The sequence below is a fragment of the Zeus faber genome (assembly GCF_960531495.2).
Source record: "Zeus faber genome assembly, chromosome: 1".
Classification (NCBI taxonomy): Eukaryota; Metazoa; Chordata; class Actinopteri; order Zeiformes; family Zeidae; genus Zeus; species Zeus faber.
Genome location: NC_137193.1, coordinates 12,953,048 through 12,970,683, shown reverse-complemented (window position 1 = coordinate 12,970,683; position 17,636 = coordinate 12,953,048). Strand labels below are relative to the sequence as shown.

At 45.9% G+C, this 17,636-nt stretch overlaps 2 protein-coding genes across 2 annotated transcripts; both read left to right on the top strand.

The window, feature by feature from the left end:
* Positions 1-2,262: 2,262 nt before the first annotated feature.
* Positions 2,263-5,339, top strand: crabp2b (cellular retinoic acid binding protein 2, b). The gene is made up of 4 exons (XM_080001121.1): positions 2,263-2,440; positions 3,721-3,899; positions 4,273-4,389; positions 5,050-5,339. The coding sequence occupies exons 1-4, from the start codon at positions 2,350-2,352 to the stop codon at positions 5,098-5,100; spliced, it is 438 nt and encodes a 145-aa protein (XP_079857247.1). The 5' UTR covers positions 2,263-2,349; the 3' UTR covers positions 5,101-5,339.
* A 4,407-nt stretch (positions 5,340-9,746) lies between these two features.
* On the top strand, positions 9,747-16,978 carry scamp3 (secretory carrier membrane protein 3). Its single transcript, XM_080017860.1, has 9 exons — positions 9,747-10,259; positions 10,411-10,491; positions 10,715-10,828; positions 11,035-11,155; positions 11,611-11,739; positions 14,424-14,583; positions 14,704-14,805; positions 15,046-15,163; positions 16,051-16,978. The coding sequence occupies exons 1-9, from the start codon at positions 10,206-10,208 to the stop codon at positions 16,186-16,188; spliced, it is 1,017 nt and encodes a 338-aa protein (XP_079873986.1). The 5' UTR covers positions 9,747-10,205; the 3' UTR covers positions 16,189-16,978.
* Positions 16,979-17,636: the final 658 nt, after the last annotated feature.

The window sequence follows — 17,636 nt, the reverse complement described above, 5'->3', positions numbered from 1 at the left end:
TTGCTTAACGTCCTGGTCTTAGGGATGGAACTCCGTCGTTAAGTGAGGAGTAGCTGTTTTATGTTTGTATTTCTATTATGACTGTATTACAAACTTGAACTTATTCTAACGTATAACTTGTTTCAACAGGTCACACTACACCCCACCACTAGATGGCGTCTCATACGCGAATGTATTTTTTTTTTATTATGACTATTACAAACTTGAACTAATAATTAATAAATTGTTTCAACAGGTCACACGACATCCCACCACTAGAACGCATCTCATACACTATTGTAATGGTTTTTTTTTATTATGACTGTATAACAAACTTGAACTTATTATCATTTATAACTTGTTTAAACAGGTGTCTCAGCGTCAAGCATCTCATCGTGCATCACCATTTATATACTATATACACTATATACACTTTATATACTATATACACGATATACACTGTATACATCCCATCTCATCTCAGTCTCAGTTTCATTCCCGCAGTCTGTCAGTATTCACTACACTAGCGTTCGCAATCGCTGCTCCCCTTAACGTGAAATAACACGGGTCCTTGCTTATCGACCAATTCGCTTTACAACCTGTTCCTAGGAACTGAACTTGGTCGTTAAGTGAGGAGTACCAGTATTATAATGTATTTTTTTTATTATTAGTGTATCACAAACTTGAACTTAAAATTTATAACTTGTTTCAACAGGTCACACTACATCCCACCACTATTTTAATGTATTCTTTATTATGAATGTATTACAAACTTGAACTTATTATAATTTATAACTTGTTTCAACAGGTGACACTACATCTACACACTACACACTAGATGGCGTCTCATACACTACAGGTACTCCTCACTTAGCGACCTACCTGTTTAACGAACGTTCGGACTTACGACCAGCTCTCTGGCCAGTCTGTATTTGTGCGCTGTGTACAAAACCGCAGTGTACGTGGTATCTCAGCATCAAGCTTCACATCGTGCATCACCATTTATATACTTTATACACTATATACACTAGATACACTATATATACTATACACACTATATACACTATATACATCCCATCTCATCACGGTTCTCAGCCTCATTCCCGCAGTCTGTCAGTATTCACTACACTAGCGTTCGCAATCGCCGCTCCCCTTATCGTGAAATAACACGGGTCCTCGCTTATCGACCAATTCCCTTAACCTGGTCCTAGAAATGGAAATCGGCCGTTAAGTGAGGGGTACCTGTTTAAAATGTATTTTTTTATTATGACTGTATTACAAACTTGAACTTATTATAATTTACAACATGTTTCAACAGGTCACACTACATCCCACCACTAGATGACGTCTCATAAACTATAATAATGTATTTTTTATTGTGACTGTATTACAAACTTGAATTTGTTATAATTTATAATGTTTCAACAGGTCACACTACATCCCGCCACTAGATGGCGTCTCATTCACTATTATAGTGTGTATTTTTATTTTATTATGACTGTATTACAAACTTGAACTTGTTATAATTTATAACTTTTTTCAACGGGTCACACTACATCCCGCCACGAGATGGCGTCTCATACACTATTATAGTGTGTATTTTTTTTATTATGTATCACAAACTTGAACTTGTTATAATTTATAACTTGTTTCAACAGGTCGCACCACATCCCACCACTAGATGGCGTCTCATACACCATTTTTTTGCAGTTCTCCGGTCACTACAATTAACTTTATTTTACACTTTACCGAATTAAGATTCTAAATTCAGGATTCAAGAGGTAATTTGTCACATACATATCCATACGGCCATACGTATATGCAGCGAAATGTCATGACCACCCGGTGATGACGCACAATAGGCTCTAAAAACACTAAAAACACTAAAATGTGCGTAATGCGTGCGTCTGATCCCAAAGGAAGACGCGGCTTGTTAGAAGGCGGAATCCACCTCAACCGAACGTGTCATTCGAAAGTTGCAGACATACGGTATTGCCAGATTTAAAAGCAGATTTCTCCGATCAGGACTATTCATTAATTGCACTGATGTCAACTTGCCCGTGAATTATGGGTATTTCTTTATAACCACATTTTAGAAGCTGCGTCTTGTGAGTCACAGCATCACCTCGCATTTTTCTCCTTTGTTTTCTGGAAAACGCCTCATTTTGGTGGAGTCAATTGAGTCAACAAAAGCTGAACGGAGTCCTGCGAGTCCTCCCCAAAAGGACGGAGCCGGAGCAGATGCGGGGACCCCGCCCCACCGCGCCCCCCCCCCCCCGAACACACCCCCACCCGGCCAGCGCCAGAGGAAGGTGCGGGAGGAGGGAGAGAGGAGCGAGAGAAGTGGGGGAGAACCTCAATCCAGTCGAAATGAGCGACACGGGGAGGACAATTACTGACTTCTCCGGAAAGTGGAAGATGAAGACCTCGGAACATTTTGAGGATCTTCTGAAGGCGCTGGGTGAGTGACCGACCGCACGCACCGTGATGCTGACCCCGTTCACCCCCGCTCAGACGCGCCTTGGTTTTTTTGTACTTTTGTTTTTTATTTTAAATAGCGGGAAAACAGGAACGAAAAAACAACAATACAAACACCGGAACAGTCATTTTCTCTGTTTTTCCGCATCGGAAACCTCAATTTGTCCCACACCAATCTGGGAAGACCTTTATTGCTCTATGGTTTAGTCTAAAACTCCTGCCACCTATACCGAAGTTAGGAAAGATGACAGTGAACCCAGGATCAGATGGATCATTATTGTACATACTGATGTAAATGAAATAACGGTGAAGTTAAACAATTGATCATGTTGCTGGGGACTTCCGGAACCTCTTGAAGGACCCCTGGGAGGTCCCCGGACTCCATACTGAGAAACCGCTGTTCTAGAAAATGGCCAAATGCTTAACATAATCCAGATCTCACCAAAATACATTTCAGCAGCAGCTTTAATGGTGTATAATATTAAATCAAGCATCACATTCTACCCATATGTATACCTAAATACTTGGAAAAATCAAATGACCAACAAGATTCAAGATTCAAGAGGTTTATTTGTCACATACATTCATACATTACATTACATTACATTACATTTAGCAGACGCTTTTATCCATAGCGACTTACAATTATTCAAACATCGACGGACGCAGCCATCAGGAGCAATTAGGGGTTGAGTGTCTTGCATACATATATGCAGTGAAATGTCATTACAATGCACCCGGAGATTATGCACAATAAGCTCTATATATACTAAAATATGCGTATCGACTAACCATCTGATTTGGGGTTATGGTGGAGAAACATAACGACCTGGGGGGGTTTTCATATAAAAAATAATGCTTTTCCGCAGCCGAACAGCGTATTACACTGTTTGACTGGGGATTCACTAATGCTAAAAGGGTGGGGGTGCCCGGGTGGTTGGGGGCAGAGTGTAGGACCACTCAGTGGCATCCGTTGAAAATCCAAACAGAAATAGCCGGTGGAAAAACGTTAGATCTGCCCTCATTTGTGTAAGTTCCTCCTCGAGCAATTGTAATTAGATACTGTGTAAACCAAACCAAGGGCCCCCTCGTCCCGTCAGCGCCGAGACATTCCACCATCGCTCCACAACTTGCTCCAGGGCTCTGGGCTTGTAGTACCTATCCCAAAAACAAACACGGGGCCCGGCTTTTGTTTTCCGAAGCCAAGCCATCTTGGGTGCATGGGATGTGACGGTTGCGACCCACTGTGTTCCCCGTGACCAGGCGTGAACTTCTTCCTGAGGAAGATGGCGGTGGCGGCGGCCGCCAGCCCCTCGGTGGAGATCACCCAGCAGGGAGAGAGCCTGTCCATCCACACCTCCACCAGCATCCGCAGCACCCAGGTCTCGTTCACCGTGGGACAGTCCTTCAGCGAGACGACGCTCGACGGACGCCCCTGCACGGTAGTCGCCCCTCTTCCGTGCCCTCGGCGCCTCGCGCATACTGTAGTACCGTGAGCAAGTCATTGTCTTCCATCTTGGCGTCGGCGCTGCGATACCGTGCCGTTCGGCCGAGGGCAGCGCTGCTCGCTCAGCTCAAGGCCCGTTTCAGGGAGACATATGGAAATCATTGCAGTGCAATTTGAGTCATTCTTGGTTATGTTACAGGGCTCTCTGTTCTTCATTTCTCGAGGCGGGGCTCGGGGTGAAGGACCTTATTTCTGCAGGATCCTACAGTGCTCCGCCCGCCGAGCTGCGAACAAGCTCCCGTTTTTCTTGTTTGGTCATCCACCGAGTGATACACACGGTTAACTTGATGCCGTGTGACTTTCCGCAGAGTTTTCCGAAGTGGGAGACAGACAGTAAGATCAGCTGCGAACAGACCTTACAGAAAGGGGACGGGCCCAAGACAATCTGGACTCGTGAGCTGACCAAAGATGGAGACCTCATACTGGTAAACCATTTGCGTTGCCCGGCCTTTAGGAGAGAGAGTTTGCTTAAAGTGGTAATCCGTAAAATTGTTTTGTGAAAAAAAAAAAATCCCACATTTCATAAATAAAAGACATTCTATTCTATTCCAATGGCGTATTTTATAAACAGCCATTCAATGTATTTGCGTTATGCATGCGTTCCCCTGTATGCTGTTTAACATGGTTGGTGGCGGGGTCTGCCGCCGTTCCTGGCTAGAGTGCACTAACTGGGAAGAAGTAAAATGCAGCCGCAGGGGAATTTGATAAACCAGCGCAGATAGTTGTGGCGAGCACGCCGTCGGTATGGGTGAAGATTCCCCCAAAAAAACGAACAGACACCTTTGGATGAAAAAGAATATCCCCAACCACGTGGAAATGAGGAAAAAAAGGAACAGAAGGAAAACTTTTGAGAGACGAAAGGCTCTTTTTAGAGCGGAGACGCGGGTAAACCTGGACGTTGGGGGAGGGGGGGGGGGACACTCCCTGAGTTTTTCGAATGGAATTCTGGGAATTCTAGCGTAGGTAATCATATGGATTACCACTTTAACATATTCAATAGGAAAAAAAAAAAAAAAAAAAAAAAGGATGAACCTAAATGATGCATTCGAGGCTTTGACAACGTGTTCTGTCGCTGTTTCTTCCAGACATTGAGTGCCGGGGACGTCGTCTGCACCCGGGTGTACGAAAAGGAATGAAGACCTACGAACGACAGCGCGGGTCAGGGATGCTCCAACGGCTCCCTCACCAGGAAGGCGTCAGATGACACCGATGTACGTTCGCCTCGGTTGCCTCTTTGTACCCCCTCGATTCGGAAACGACTTTTGCCAAAACTCAATTCGCTCCTCGCCGTGTGCGCCACGTAAAAAACCTCATGCATTCCTCGACGTTGACCTGGTCCTGATTGTTAATAAAAAAAATTTTTTTTTTTTTTTTATGTGTAGTCATGGTTATTCCTGACTCCATCACTCCCACCTAAATTCAACTTCATCTCCCGGAGTGTCCGCTCCGGACCGAACGTGCCCGAAAAGAAAACCCGTCGAAATGCAGATTCCTTGCCCTTTTTTTTTTTTTTTTCGTCCAAATCACGACATTCTTTCGAAACGACGTTCGGCGGAGACGGGGGATGGGGGGGGACGACAGGAAGCAGCGAGGAAAAGTGAAGAGAGAGAGCGAGCGAGCGAGAGAGAGAGAGAGAGAGAGAGAGAGAAATAACGCTAGCAGAAGAAAATAGTTGGTATAGCGTCGGGAGGAGTGTTCTCCCTGCTCCCTTTCCCAGCTGTACCTACTTAGGAGAATGAGCTCAATAACCCCCCCCCCACCACCCCCCTCAACCCCACCCCTCCTGGCTTTGCACCCAGTTCGGAAGTGCAAAGCCCCCTTCCCATCAGTTCGGGGGCTCGCAGCACTCGCCCGCAAAACCCACATAAGCAGACAAGGGACGCGTAAGTAGACACGCCTGTCGTTAATAAAGAAAAGGAAAAAGGAAAAGCACGCGTTGGACAGATTCTTAAAACCACGCCATCCCCCGACCCAATGCCTCACGCTGCAGACTTCAACCTCGCAGCGGAACGCGGCCCTTTGGGGTCCTTCAGGCACTTCCTGCGGAGACTGCGTTAACGGGCGCGGTGATGGATTTTCCAGCTTTTCTGACGGGGAGTGAAAGACAAGAACTCCTCTGAAGTTCCACCTAGTTTATACTCCCAACGCCGAGCCAGTGGGCTGGCTGTGTGTGTGTGTGTGTGTGTGTGTGTGTGTGTGTGTGTGTGTGTGTGTGTGTGAAAGCGAGAGAGGGGTGGGGGCAAAACACGAGTATTTGTGGGTTCTATGACCTCAAATATGTGCATTCTTTTATTTCGCAATGGACAAAATAGCTAGAGTAAGTGGAACCCGTCTAGTTTTTGTGTGCAACTGTGTGTGTTCAGATACACTCCACTCCACTGCGGGGTCGAACGGAAAGTTCTTGGTATTCGATAAAAATGCGCATGCACGCACACACACACATTCACAGATGATATTCATGCCACAACAGCGCATTCTCCCATCTGATTGTAATCCTCACAGCATGTTTCTCTATATTGATAATATAGTCGAAGCCATCCACCCCGCCAGCCCATCACTCCTCCTTAACGTCATCTCATTCTGCGGGCGGAGGTGGCTTGCATCACTCGGTTGACAAAACCGTGACACGCCCAACTCGTGTGTGTTTTAAGTGTTTGTTTGAGACAAACGGATATTTGTTGACAGGGAGGAAAGAAAAACAACTGGATTGTTTGCAAATCACATGGACAAATGGGAAAGATGGTAATGAAAAGTAACATATTGACCAAATTACCATAGTTGTAACTGTTTAAACCTGTTTACTTTCACTCACACACACACACACACACACACACACACACACACACACACACACACACACACACACCACTGTGTGCTAGAGATCTGAACAGCTCAGAAAGGCCTGGAGCTCGTTTCAAAATGAAAGGGGGAAAAGGACCCCATCACTCTCATGTGGCACAACAGTGATGCCTTTTGGATTTGGAAAGGGGTGGAGGAAACCGTGCTCCTGCTTTTCCTTTACTACCCACAGGTCACCAGGTCACCATCCATCCATCCGTCCGTCCATCCATCCGTCCGTCCACCCATCAACCCATCCATCCATCCACCCATTCATCCATCCACCCTTCACTCTAGTCCAGGGGTGGCCAACCAGTCAGAGACTAAGAGCCACTTTTTTTACTGTGTTACTGCTAAGAGCCACATCATACACATGGGCACACATGAACATCACCCCATCCCTTCCTCACACACACACACACACACACACACACACACACACACACACACACACACACACACACACACACACACACACACACACACACACACACACACACACACACACACACACACACACACACACACACCTCTGCTCCAGCCAGATTCATTGTAAATGTCACACACCAACATGATAATGACAGAAATTGACTCCTAGCCCCCGCGACCCGACTAAGGATAATCGGTTGAAGATAGATGGATGGATGGAGTACTAAGACCACAGGCCAGTTATTTTCACCAATTAACATTGTGTGCACTGTCTCACACACACAAACTCTCAGTTCAAAAAGTACTGCTGTTTATTTATTCATAGAGGGGGGAATTGGACTTCGAGTTTAATGATAAGGATGTATTTTTTTCATGTTGGGTCAATTTATTCAATAGTGTCCCTTAAACCCTAACCTTTAAGAATCAGTTTTGGCTCTTGCCTACCATACACGATCCGATGCTTTGGCCATCCACATATACCTGGGACTAGGTGTTCCGGAGCCCTGGCCACATTTTTGAAAATGTGTGGTTACGAGGATCAAACCTGCTATCGGAGCTCGATATGAAATGAAAGTACTGCGTTTCCGCGGTATACCTCTCAGTTCAACCAAGTCCACAAACAAAAATATAATAATTAACAATAGCGTTTTTCTCTTCCTATGCATGTTGCTTAGTGGGACTTCTGGCATTCCTTGTCTTGAACAATCCTCTTCAAATGTGGCTTGTATTCCGTTGTTGCCACTCGAAGCAATTCTTTCACATGGGTGTCAGTCAGAACAGATCGATGCTTTGGTTTCACATGTTTTTGGGCAGAAAACACAGACTCGCAGACGTATGTTGACCCAAACATTGACAGTATCTTAAGCGCAGCCCGTTTGACATTGGGGTAATTTTCCATTGGCACACTTCTCCAGAACTCAATGGTCCCTTCCCTTAAAGCAGCTTTCAGTCGGTCCTCCTCCTGCAGCTCGCGAGTCGCGACACACACACACACACACACACACACACACACACACACACACCCCCCCCTCCACAGTTCTCCATCGGAGATGTCCGATACGCATCGCAATTCACCGGCCGATCCATCTTATATGTTGACTACTTACCATGTCAATAGTGTTGAAAATAAACTTCCAAAGCTTTTCTAATCTTATTTGGTGTTTTATTAGTCCTTATGCCGCGTTGACTTTGTATGGAGGCGCGCCGCCCCGGCGCTTTTGGTGTAAACGCGGCATTAGGACTAATAAAACAGGCGTTAATGGGACATGACTCCTGCTGCTGTCCGCTTTGAGTAAATGAAGTGATCCGCGGTGGAAAACGAGTGATACATCATAGCGATTTTATAATCATAATAGGGAATGAATGGCTGCGCTTTTTTTCCTGAGTTTTTGACGCTGTCATGTGAAAGAGCCGCATGAAACCAGCCAAAGAGCCGCATGAGGCTCGCGAGCCGCGGGTTGGCCAGGACTGCTCTAGTCCATCCACCCATCCACCCACGCATCACCCCACCGACCCATCCATCCATCCATCCACCTACCAATCCACCTTTCAATCCATCCACCCATCCATCCATCCACCCACGCATCACCCCACCGACCCATCCATCCATCCATCCACCTACCAATCCACCTTTCAATCCATCCACCCATCCATCCATCCACCCATCGCTCTGTCCATCCACCCATCCATCTGTCTGTCCACCCATCTGTCCGTCTGTCCACCCATCCATCCACCCCACCCATCTGTCCATCCATCCCAGTCTGGAATTAGAACACAGAAAGGTCAATGAAGCATTTTTTCCTCATGTCTTGTGGGCCTAAGTGTGAAGTATTTATTTTCTGTTTTTAAAAGTTTTTTTTAAATCCAAATTATAAAAACAACCAGGGAAGGGAATCAGCAGAAAACAGATTATGTTCCATTCACAATCACAATAAGCATATTCCCCGCAAGATTACAATAGCAGTTGAATTCATCACAAATAACTATATTAATAATCCAGGAATATGAGACGCTTACCGAGGGGGATTCCCAAACCTTGTAGGACAAAGGGCCCCCGTGACAAGACCAATCTTCGGCCGAGGAGTTTTCCCCAGTTCATTTTGATTTTGAATATTTTGTTTTTGTTTCGATGTTATTTTTTGTTGTTGTTGTTGTTGTTGTTGTTGTGTGTGATGCGTCTTGCTGCTTTATCAGTAGCTTACATCTATATACCTCCGCGGGGGGGGGGGGGGGGACAAAAAACAACAACGTTACTCTTCATCGTTAGCTGAGGCCGAGGACAACAAAAAAAATATCTTAGAGAACAAAACAAACAAACAAAAAATAAAACATATATATATATGTATATGTATATAAACATCCCCCCCCCCCACAAAAAGAGGTCCGCGGCGCTCTACGGGGGCCCGCGGGCCCCAGTTTGACAAACCCTGCCCTCTTCCACGCCCCCCGTCGGGGTCCACGTGCTTCTTTGCCGCATAGGTCACGTGACGCAGCCGTCAGGTGCCGCTTCAAACGTCTGTGTCGGCGTTACCTCGTCGAGCCGCCGCGTCGGTTCGGTGCCATTTTATCCGAGAAACACCCCCCAAAAAGCAGCGACGACGACAACAGCGCCCGCCGTTGAGAGGCGCGACCCGCGGCCGAGCGTTTTACTGACCGTTCCCGTGTTGAGAGGCGAGTCCGGGGAGGAAAAAAAACACACACACACACACACAAAAAAAACAACAACCGTACGCTAACCCCGTATGCTAGCTCCAGGCTAACTCTACCCAGCCCGGTGTTGCTGTGGTCGAGGGAATGATAATCGGGAGCGACGGAGGAAGAGACGGCTAATTCGGCGAGTACGCTCCGGTCGCCCCCTTAGTTTGTTGTCCTTTTTTTTATTTTTTTATGTTGTTTTTTTTAAAGAAAAACAAACCAAAGAAACCAAACAAAACGCACCCACCCGGCAGTATCGTCCCACGGAGCCGCCAGCGACATGTCCAAATACACCAGTTTCCCGGAGCCCATCGAGGACCACAACCCTTTCCAGGTGATCCGTGTTTTGGGTAACTCGGGTGGGGGGTGGGGGGGGGCGCTCCGCCGGCCTCGTTCACGTCCGTCTACATGTCAATAAAGAACCGGTCCCGAACTGACCACTCGAACCTGAACCTGGTGTCTCTGATTGTCCCGCTTGTCTCCAGGACCCTGCGGTCACACAGCACAGCAGCAACACAGGGTACGCCACCCTGGACCTGTACAACCCATTTGACAATAAAACTGGGGTAAGAGCGAAACCGTGGGTGGGTGTGTGTGTGTGTGTGTGTGTGTCGCTTAAAATGTCAAATTGTGTTATCGCCCCGGACTTGGTCAAGCATTATACAATTCCGAGGCTGGCGACCAATTGTTCCGTGGGTGATAAGACTCGACTTTGTGCCTTGGGAATATTCGGTACAGCCTCGGTGGTTGACTTGAGCAGTAAATCTGGAGTTGAAACCCTTCTCTCAGCCGCCGCCGCCGTATGAAGCCACCTCCCCGTCCGCTCCACCGCTACCTGCGCAGACCCCACCCAGCCGGACCACGCCCACCGAGCCACGCAACTATGGCTCCTATAACTCCAAGGTACGCATCGGGACACCTGAAATGATAGGAGTAAATATGTCCTGAATTCTGAAATTCCATATATCCAAGTGAATTGATGGGGGAAATACGTTTTCCAGACATCTAGAAGCCATCTCTAGAGTTTTGTTTAAAAATGCCGCCATTAGGTGTTCCAGTGCACCGTGCTTGATTTTCAAACGTCCACTGTGTGCGTTTTCTTTGAACAGCCGGTGGTCAGCGCCGCCACGGCCGAGCTCCTGAGGAAGCAGGAGGAGCTGGAGAAGAAAGCCCGAGAGCTGGAGAGGAGAGAGAGGGAGCTGGAGTCGCACAGCCTCGGACCGGGAGCCTGTGAGTCAAAAGGCAGCGCCGCGGTCGAGAGGCTGTTGAGGCAGCTTTGGGTCCAAACTGGCTTCGAAGGGCGAATTGTCCAAAGCAACGTTCAATACAGCTATCTCAGAATAGTACACAAATCGTTAACGTCCTCATTCCTGTTTCTCCAAAAGGCTTGAGATCACAGAGGCTGTGACTCATCTTGACGGCAACCCTGTCAGCTGCGGCAGCCTGACCAACTCTCTAAGTCAATACTACACGCGTTGCTAAATTGGAGAGCTATCTCTGAGTGCTTCTTTAGGTTTTCTATGAAATACTGCATCTGCAAAGGTAGTTTTGTTCCCTCCAAGGGCCTTGTAAAATTTCAACAAAATGACACATTTAATTGGAAAAAAAAAAATACTAATTTGACAAATTCCTGTGAGAAGACTTTTCACTCTTCACGTCATCCCTCCTTCCTGTCCCCCCGAAAGCTCGTCAGAACAACTGGCCCCCGCTGCCGTCCTTCTGTCCCGTGGGTTCGTGTTTCTACCAGGACATCAGCCTGGAGATCAGCCAGACCTTCCAGCGCACCGTCACCATCATGTACTACTTCTGGATGTGTGAGTTCCTCCTCAGTCGTCGCCGCGTTGCTTAGTCAGTCGAATTCCTGATACGTGTTGAGAGTATGAGCACCGGCCCTAAAACGCTGCGTCTGAAAATACGCAACCTTCATTGCTCTCAAGAATCATATACGTGGCATCAGTTTACTTGTGCAAGACCAAGTCAAGAGTTTATTTTTCTGTTCACAGACCAACTGGATCTCCACGCTGTTGCTCTCTGACGTCAGCATAACTCGCCTTCCTCATCACACGCATTGATCGAATGGGAAGCCATTTCCCCGCACGAATAACAAAGTTTCTTATCTATTTCTAATGTACACAGAGCGATTGAGCACTCTTCCTTCACGCCACATTAGGCAAACCAACATGACTGTCAGACTAGTGAGCTCAGGTAGAGTTCCTCTCACGCGCGCGGAAACGTTCTTTCTTTGTGGGCCGCTGCCGAGTTTACGTGCAGCGTGTAGCATTAATGCACGCGCCAATTCCTAAAGCCTAAAAACTGTCCATACCACGTTACCCGAGACATTCACTCCGTCAGCAACCAAAAGCAGTAACGTGGCATGAGCTCTCAGCCCGGGTAGGCAGCAAAATAATATAAATATTTCTCCCCTCATCCTGCGTATGCTTACGTAGCTATGCAGCTAAACACTCTCCCAAAAAGTACCCAAGACAGGGGCTGACTTGAGGTGTTTTTAATGGTAGCAGTGTGAAACCTGTGGAACAGCACAACAGTACGCAGATTAACAACCAATCTCTATGTTAATAGCTTGCTAATAAGCTATCGTAACTTTTACAATGTGTGTCCAAACAAATAAACTTACGGATTCGGCTTCCTCGAGGACGATACCGAGGGGGCTGAAAGGAGATGCCACAACTCTACAACACAAGACGAACTCTGTCCTCGATACAATGGCATACAAATACTCCCAAAAAAAAACAGAACAAAGGAGACGCCACAACGCCGCCTTCCCCAAATGTAGCATTCCTCCGACTGGCTGATTTGGTATGTGACAGTGCTACCATGTCACAACGCCGGTTGGGATGTCATGGCGCTGTGATGTCACAATGCCGATTAGTAGATACAGAACAATACACAATAGGTTTATTAAGTTATGCAGCATCGTTGTCCTACAACTCGCAATTCATACTTATTCATCCAGTTCTACATCCAACGGCAAACACGTCAATGCACAGACTTCATCCACAGTGGAAGTCAAAATGCTGGTGTCGGCAGCAATAATACAGTACACACCACAATGCATGCACTTGACCATAAGACAAATAGAAGTCTGGTGTGGAGGCCTTCCCATTTTCGGGACCAGCAACCGACCACCAGAAACCGAACAGGGACCGGCGCCCGCTTTGGGGCCACGTTTTATTATGCACCGGGTTGGTCCTTTAATATCTAGGGAAAAAGTGAGAGAGTGCGGGTATTCATTTATTTTTGAGGGGTTGGTTCTAATTGGTTTTCAGGACAAATGTCTCGGCACCAAATGGGTTTGGGTCTGAATTTTGGGACCTCTAGTCCAAAACCACAACAATGCAGCGTGTACGTCACCCCCAGCAGCCGATCCTTCTTGGTCTTCCACTCTGTGGGAAAAACTTGGAAGAATCTCCTGCCCCTTCATTTGGAAGATGTTTAAATGCTGCCATCTTGTAAACCAGCGCGATATTCTACATGGATCGCTGTCAAGACAGTGTATTGAGACTATATGTGAGAACCTTTTTTTTTTCTTTTTTTTTTTTTTAAAGCTAATTTGAGGGAGTTTACAGATACGGCATATGGTTAAGGTGCCGGAGAACAGTTGGATTGTCCAAAACACTTTGATCAAAGGGTTTTTTTGTATAACGGAGAAAACGAGTAGCAACTGGTGCAGAATGTGTGGTACACAGTACACATCCTGTCACTACTCGATGCTTTCCTGCCGTCACATTCTGGCTACTCGCTGCTTTCGCTCTCACGGGAAGGTCACACGTGTGCTCCACATATCTCGGCTTCGCAACACATGCCCAAAAATATGCAACGTAGTGAAGGTAGCGCTGAGTCACCCTCATTTGTGTCCAAAACAATTTTTTTTTTTTTTATCAGATCCATGTTTGAATACACGAGCAGGAGGCATTGCCCCACACGGGTTTGAAAATAATAGTCTAGTGTGGCTGATGTATGGTGGTGTTGACAAAATCAAATCTGATGTTATTTTTGACTAATACGTTGATATTGATAATTTGACGATATTTCCTAGGGGGTAGGTGACTATTGGTGCTTTCACAAGATATTTAGAAACTGAAAAGCTGCTGTGCACGTTTTTGTCAATTCATTCATTCACCTGTTTTTATGTACTTTTTTACTGTTATTAAGTTGGATAGATAGATACTTTATTCATCCCCACAATGTCCCAGCAGCTCACATATACAATAGGCAGTAATTATACAAAACAATAGAAAAAAAAATGGCTAAAAATATAAAATGAAGAGTGTAAATATCTGGGGGAAAAGTGAAATAAACAATAAACCTCACAGTTCACTACACAAAATTAAACCTGAAATTTAAAAAAATAATAATTAGGCAACGTAAGCGGGGATGATTAACTGTTACACAATAAAATAAAATAAAAAAAAGTCTACATGATGGAAAATGTATTATCGCTATTATTTACTTTACTGTTTGAACTCCTCTCCTCCAGTCAGCGCCGGTACTCTGCTGTTCAACCTGATCTCCTCCTTGGCCATGTTCTGCGTGGACCCTTCTGGGGGCGTCGGCTTGGGCCTCGCCATCCTCTGGGCTCTGCTCTTCACCCCCTGCTCCTTCGTCTGCTGGTACAGGACAGTGTACAAGGCCTTCAGGTGCGTCCCACGCCCACCGCTCCGCTTTGAAGGAGCGTTGAGATTAGCAATCGCAGTTTGTTCAACTTTTGGTATTTCAATTTCTAACCCGTGTTTCTTTTTGTTGCGACTCGCCTCCAGGAGTGACAGCTCCTTCAACTTCTTCGCATTCTTCTTCATATTCTTTGCCCAAGTCGTCGTCTTTGTCATCATGACCATTGGAATACCGGAATGGGGATTCAGGTATAGGCACAAAGCGATGGTTCTTCAAGTTTTCGCATCCACCCTTTTAATTCCCTTGTCATTTAAAGAACTCCGAAGCTCAGAGGTTCCCAAACCTGGTGCCGGCACCCGCATGTCGAGCGACGTGAATGAGGTCGTTTTCTCTCCTTTTACAGTCGTGGTGTCGGATGGTTTCAATGGCAAAAAGCCTGAATGTGGTTCACCAAACGCGCTCCCTAACCCCGCGTTCTCTTCTCCTAGCGGCTGGATCGTCAGCCTGGCTGCTCTGAAGAAAAGCGTTCCCGTCGGCGTGATCATGATGCTTAACGCCGTCCTCTTCACCGCCCAAACCGCGATGGGGGTCGTCATGCTCAAGAAGGTACAGATACATGCGCGACACATCATCTCCTTTTGGAAAATGAGCCCGACTTTTACATACAAGTCGCGTCGCAGTGGTCGTAAACTTAGCCCGAGTTTTTTTTTCTTCAAAACATAACACCCCTCATATTTAACACTGAATGGGATGTCATATAAGCCAGCATTTTATTGACCACCATGTTAGATTATGTTCTATTTACAAAGTCCTTTATAAAGAGGCGACCACCGGATATGTCATCATTACTGAGCTGGAATGTCTGCGCTCTACACACCTGCTCGTATTTTAGGTTATAAATATTAACACCAAACTGGGAACGTCTGTACTTTACATTTGTGCCCAACGTGCTAGGAACACACTACAACGGACGCTTGAATTTCAACTATCTTTAGTACCATGAAACCTGAATCTGTTTTCTGGGGATTTTTATAAAGTTTTTGAATGAATGAATGAAATCCGTTCCATTAATTGAACGTGGCCAATCGGGCAAACCTTCAAATAAGATTAACCTTTATTATCTAGTGTATCAAATAATGGGATATAAATGCACGTGAGAACAGTAACACAAATGTAACCTGAATTGGTAGAATGCAAGACCAAAGCTTCGAGGTGACCCAGTGGGTCACATTTCTTGTGGGACACAAAACTAAGCAAGTTGAGTGAAGGCTAAATTGTCGATCTGTATTCACATTTCACACATGGTTTACCTGCATAGTTGTACACACTGTGCACTAGTAGTCCAGCCGCGGCGCCGCCAACAGATAAACGGGGCAGAGAATGGCCTCGATATCGTGTTCCGGGTATCGCTGTCTGCCACACAATGGCCACAGTACGGTGAACAACCGGCAGATGTATCGCGTCGTGTAACATCTCCCTCTCCCCACCAACAGGTCCACTCTCTGTACAGGCAGACCGATGCCAGCTTCCAAAAGGCCCAAGCTGAGTTTGCCACCGGAGTAATGTCCAATCAGGCAGTGCGCCAGGCCGCCACCACGGCTGCCCAGGGGGCCTTCGCTGCCCCTCGATAAAGAGGGAGAAGAGGGGGGCTGGAGTAGCGAGTGGGCGGCAGGAAGTACGTGGAGTGCCCCTTGACGCTGCCAGAGCATCTAGGTTTTCAATCAATTCCCCCCAATGATTCAGAGAGTTGGTGGGTGGGAATTATTACCCCCTGTCGCCAGCCAGGGGCCAGGATAAAATCACGACACCGGTGGAGTTAGCCAAGTCATCCACCCACTGGTCAAACATAATAATCACAGAGCATTAAGTGTTGATATCTGAAATGGAAAACTGCTGCGGGATTCTTGAGGCAATCTTTTATTGAGAGCCGCAAACTTTTGAGGTTTGGGTAACTGTCCAAGATGTATAATATTGTTGTAAACATGTTATTGGATTCGGTAAGAGGGTTTACTCTGTGCCAAATGGGATGATGAGCCTCGATATTATTCCTTACGAAATGTCCTTACTTCAGTGTATGATAGCTTTTGGGAGCCATGTTTATAAGAAGCGAGATGAGCAGGGACTTGGATCCAATGTCAACTGTCCTAATTCCAATATTTAATTCATAACTGAATAGTTTCGTTGTCTTGGCCAATACTATTTTGTTGCTTAAGTGAACACTAACACGTTGCTTTGCTCTTATTCCAAATGTGGATGCATATTTACCTTGTTGCCAAAATACATCATTCTGTAACTGCAAAATAACATGTCTTGTTTACGTTGTGATCTCTTATTATTTTTCTGTTGGTGCGGTTTGTAATTATTATGGTTGTTATTAAAGATTGCGGCATATTTGTTTTAATAAATATATTGTGTTGCTTTTGCAGTTTAATACTGTTCATTCTGTCATTCCTTCATTGAGAGTGGTGAGTCCTAATGACCTGGGTGTGTTTTACGCTTTTTTTTTTTTAACATCCTATCAAATGATGAGCATTATGTACTGCGTATGTTACGTTATACTGTGTCATGTAGCAGACACGTAAGTCGGAATTCCTACTGCACAGTCCACGCGGTTCAACGTGCACGAGGGGTCGTTGGCGTAGTCGCGACGCCGCTACGTCACTGTTTACTGCTCCTTATCACACGTGGGGGCACGAAATGACACTTCAAAAAACGGGGCTTGGTTTAAAAAAAAAAAAAAATCCATATCGTAAAAGTCGAGATCGAGTGTCTGAAAGTATTTTTTTTTTTCTGCACATAAAACGGGACCGTGACCAAACGTGAGCCCAGCGCGCAACCGCCTGAGCAGTACACACAGCGTTGTCCTTGACCTATTATTATTATTATTTTTTTTAACATAACTTCTTAGCAACATAAAATGTATTAAACTGATTTTGGTCCGTTCGGCATTGGTCGAAATAATAAAAAAACGTATTTAACTTTTTTTTTTAAACTTTTTCCATATATTAAAAAAAAAAAAAAAGATTAACGACAAAACGACAGACACCTCTAAGCTGGGGGGAAAACAAGCGACCCCCCC

Excerpts from the sequence above, each read along its gene's own strand:
- crabp2b (XM_080001121.1), top strand. The coding sequence starts at position 2,350 with ATGAGCGACACGGGGAGGACAATTACTGACTTCTCCGGAAAGTGGAAG. Across the intron at positions 2,441-3,720 it reads GGATCTTCTGAAGGCGCTGG|GCGTGAACTTCTTCCTGAGG; the intron begins GTGAGTGACCGA and ends CCCCGTGACCAG. Across the intron at positions 3,900-4,272 it reads TCGACGGACGCCCCTGCACG|AGTTTTCCGAAGTGGGAGAC; the intron begins GTAGTCGCCCCT and ends GACTTTCCGCAG.
- scamp3 (XM_080017860.1), top strand. The coding sequence starts at position 10,206 with ATGTCCAAATACACCAGTTTCCCGGAGCCCATCGAGGACCACAACCCT. Across the intron at positions 10,492-10,714 it reads CATTTGACAATAAAACTGGG|CCGCCGCCGCCGTATGAAGC; the intron begins GTAAGAGCGAAA and ends CCCTTCTCTCAG. Across the intron at positions 11,156-11,610 it reads CAGCCTCGGACCGGGAGCCT|CTCGTCAGAACAACTGGCCC; the intron begins GTGAGTCAAAAG and ends TCCCCCCGAAAG.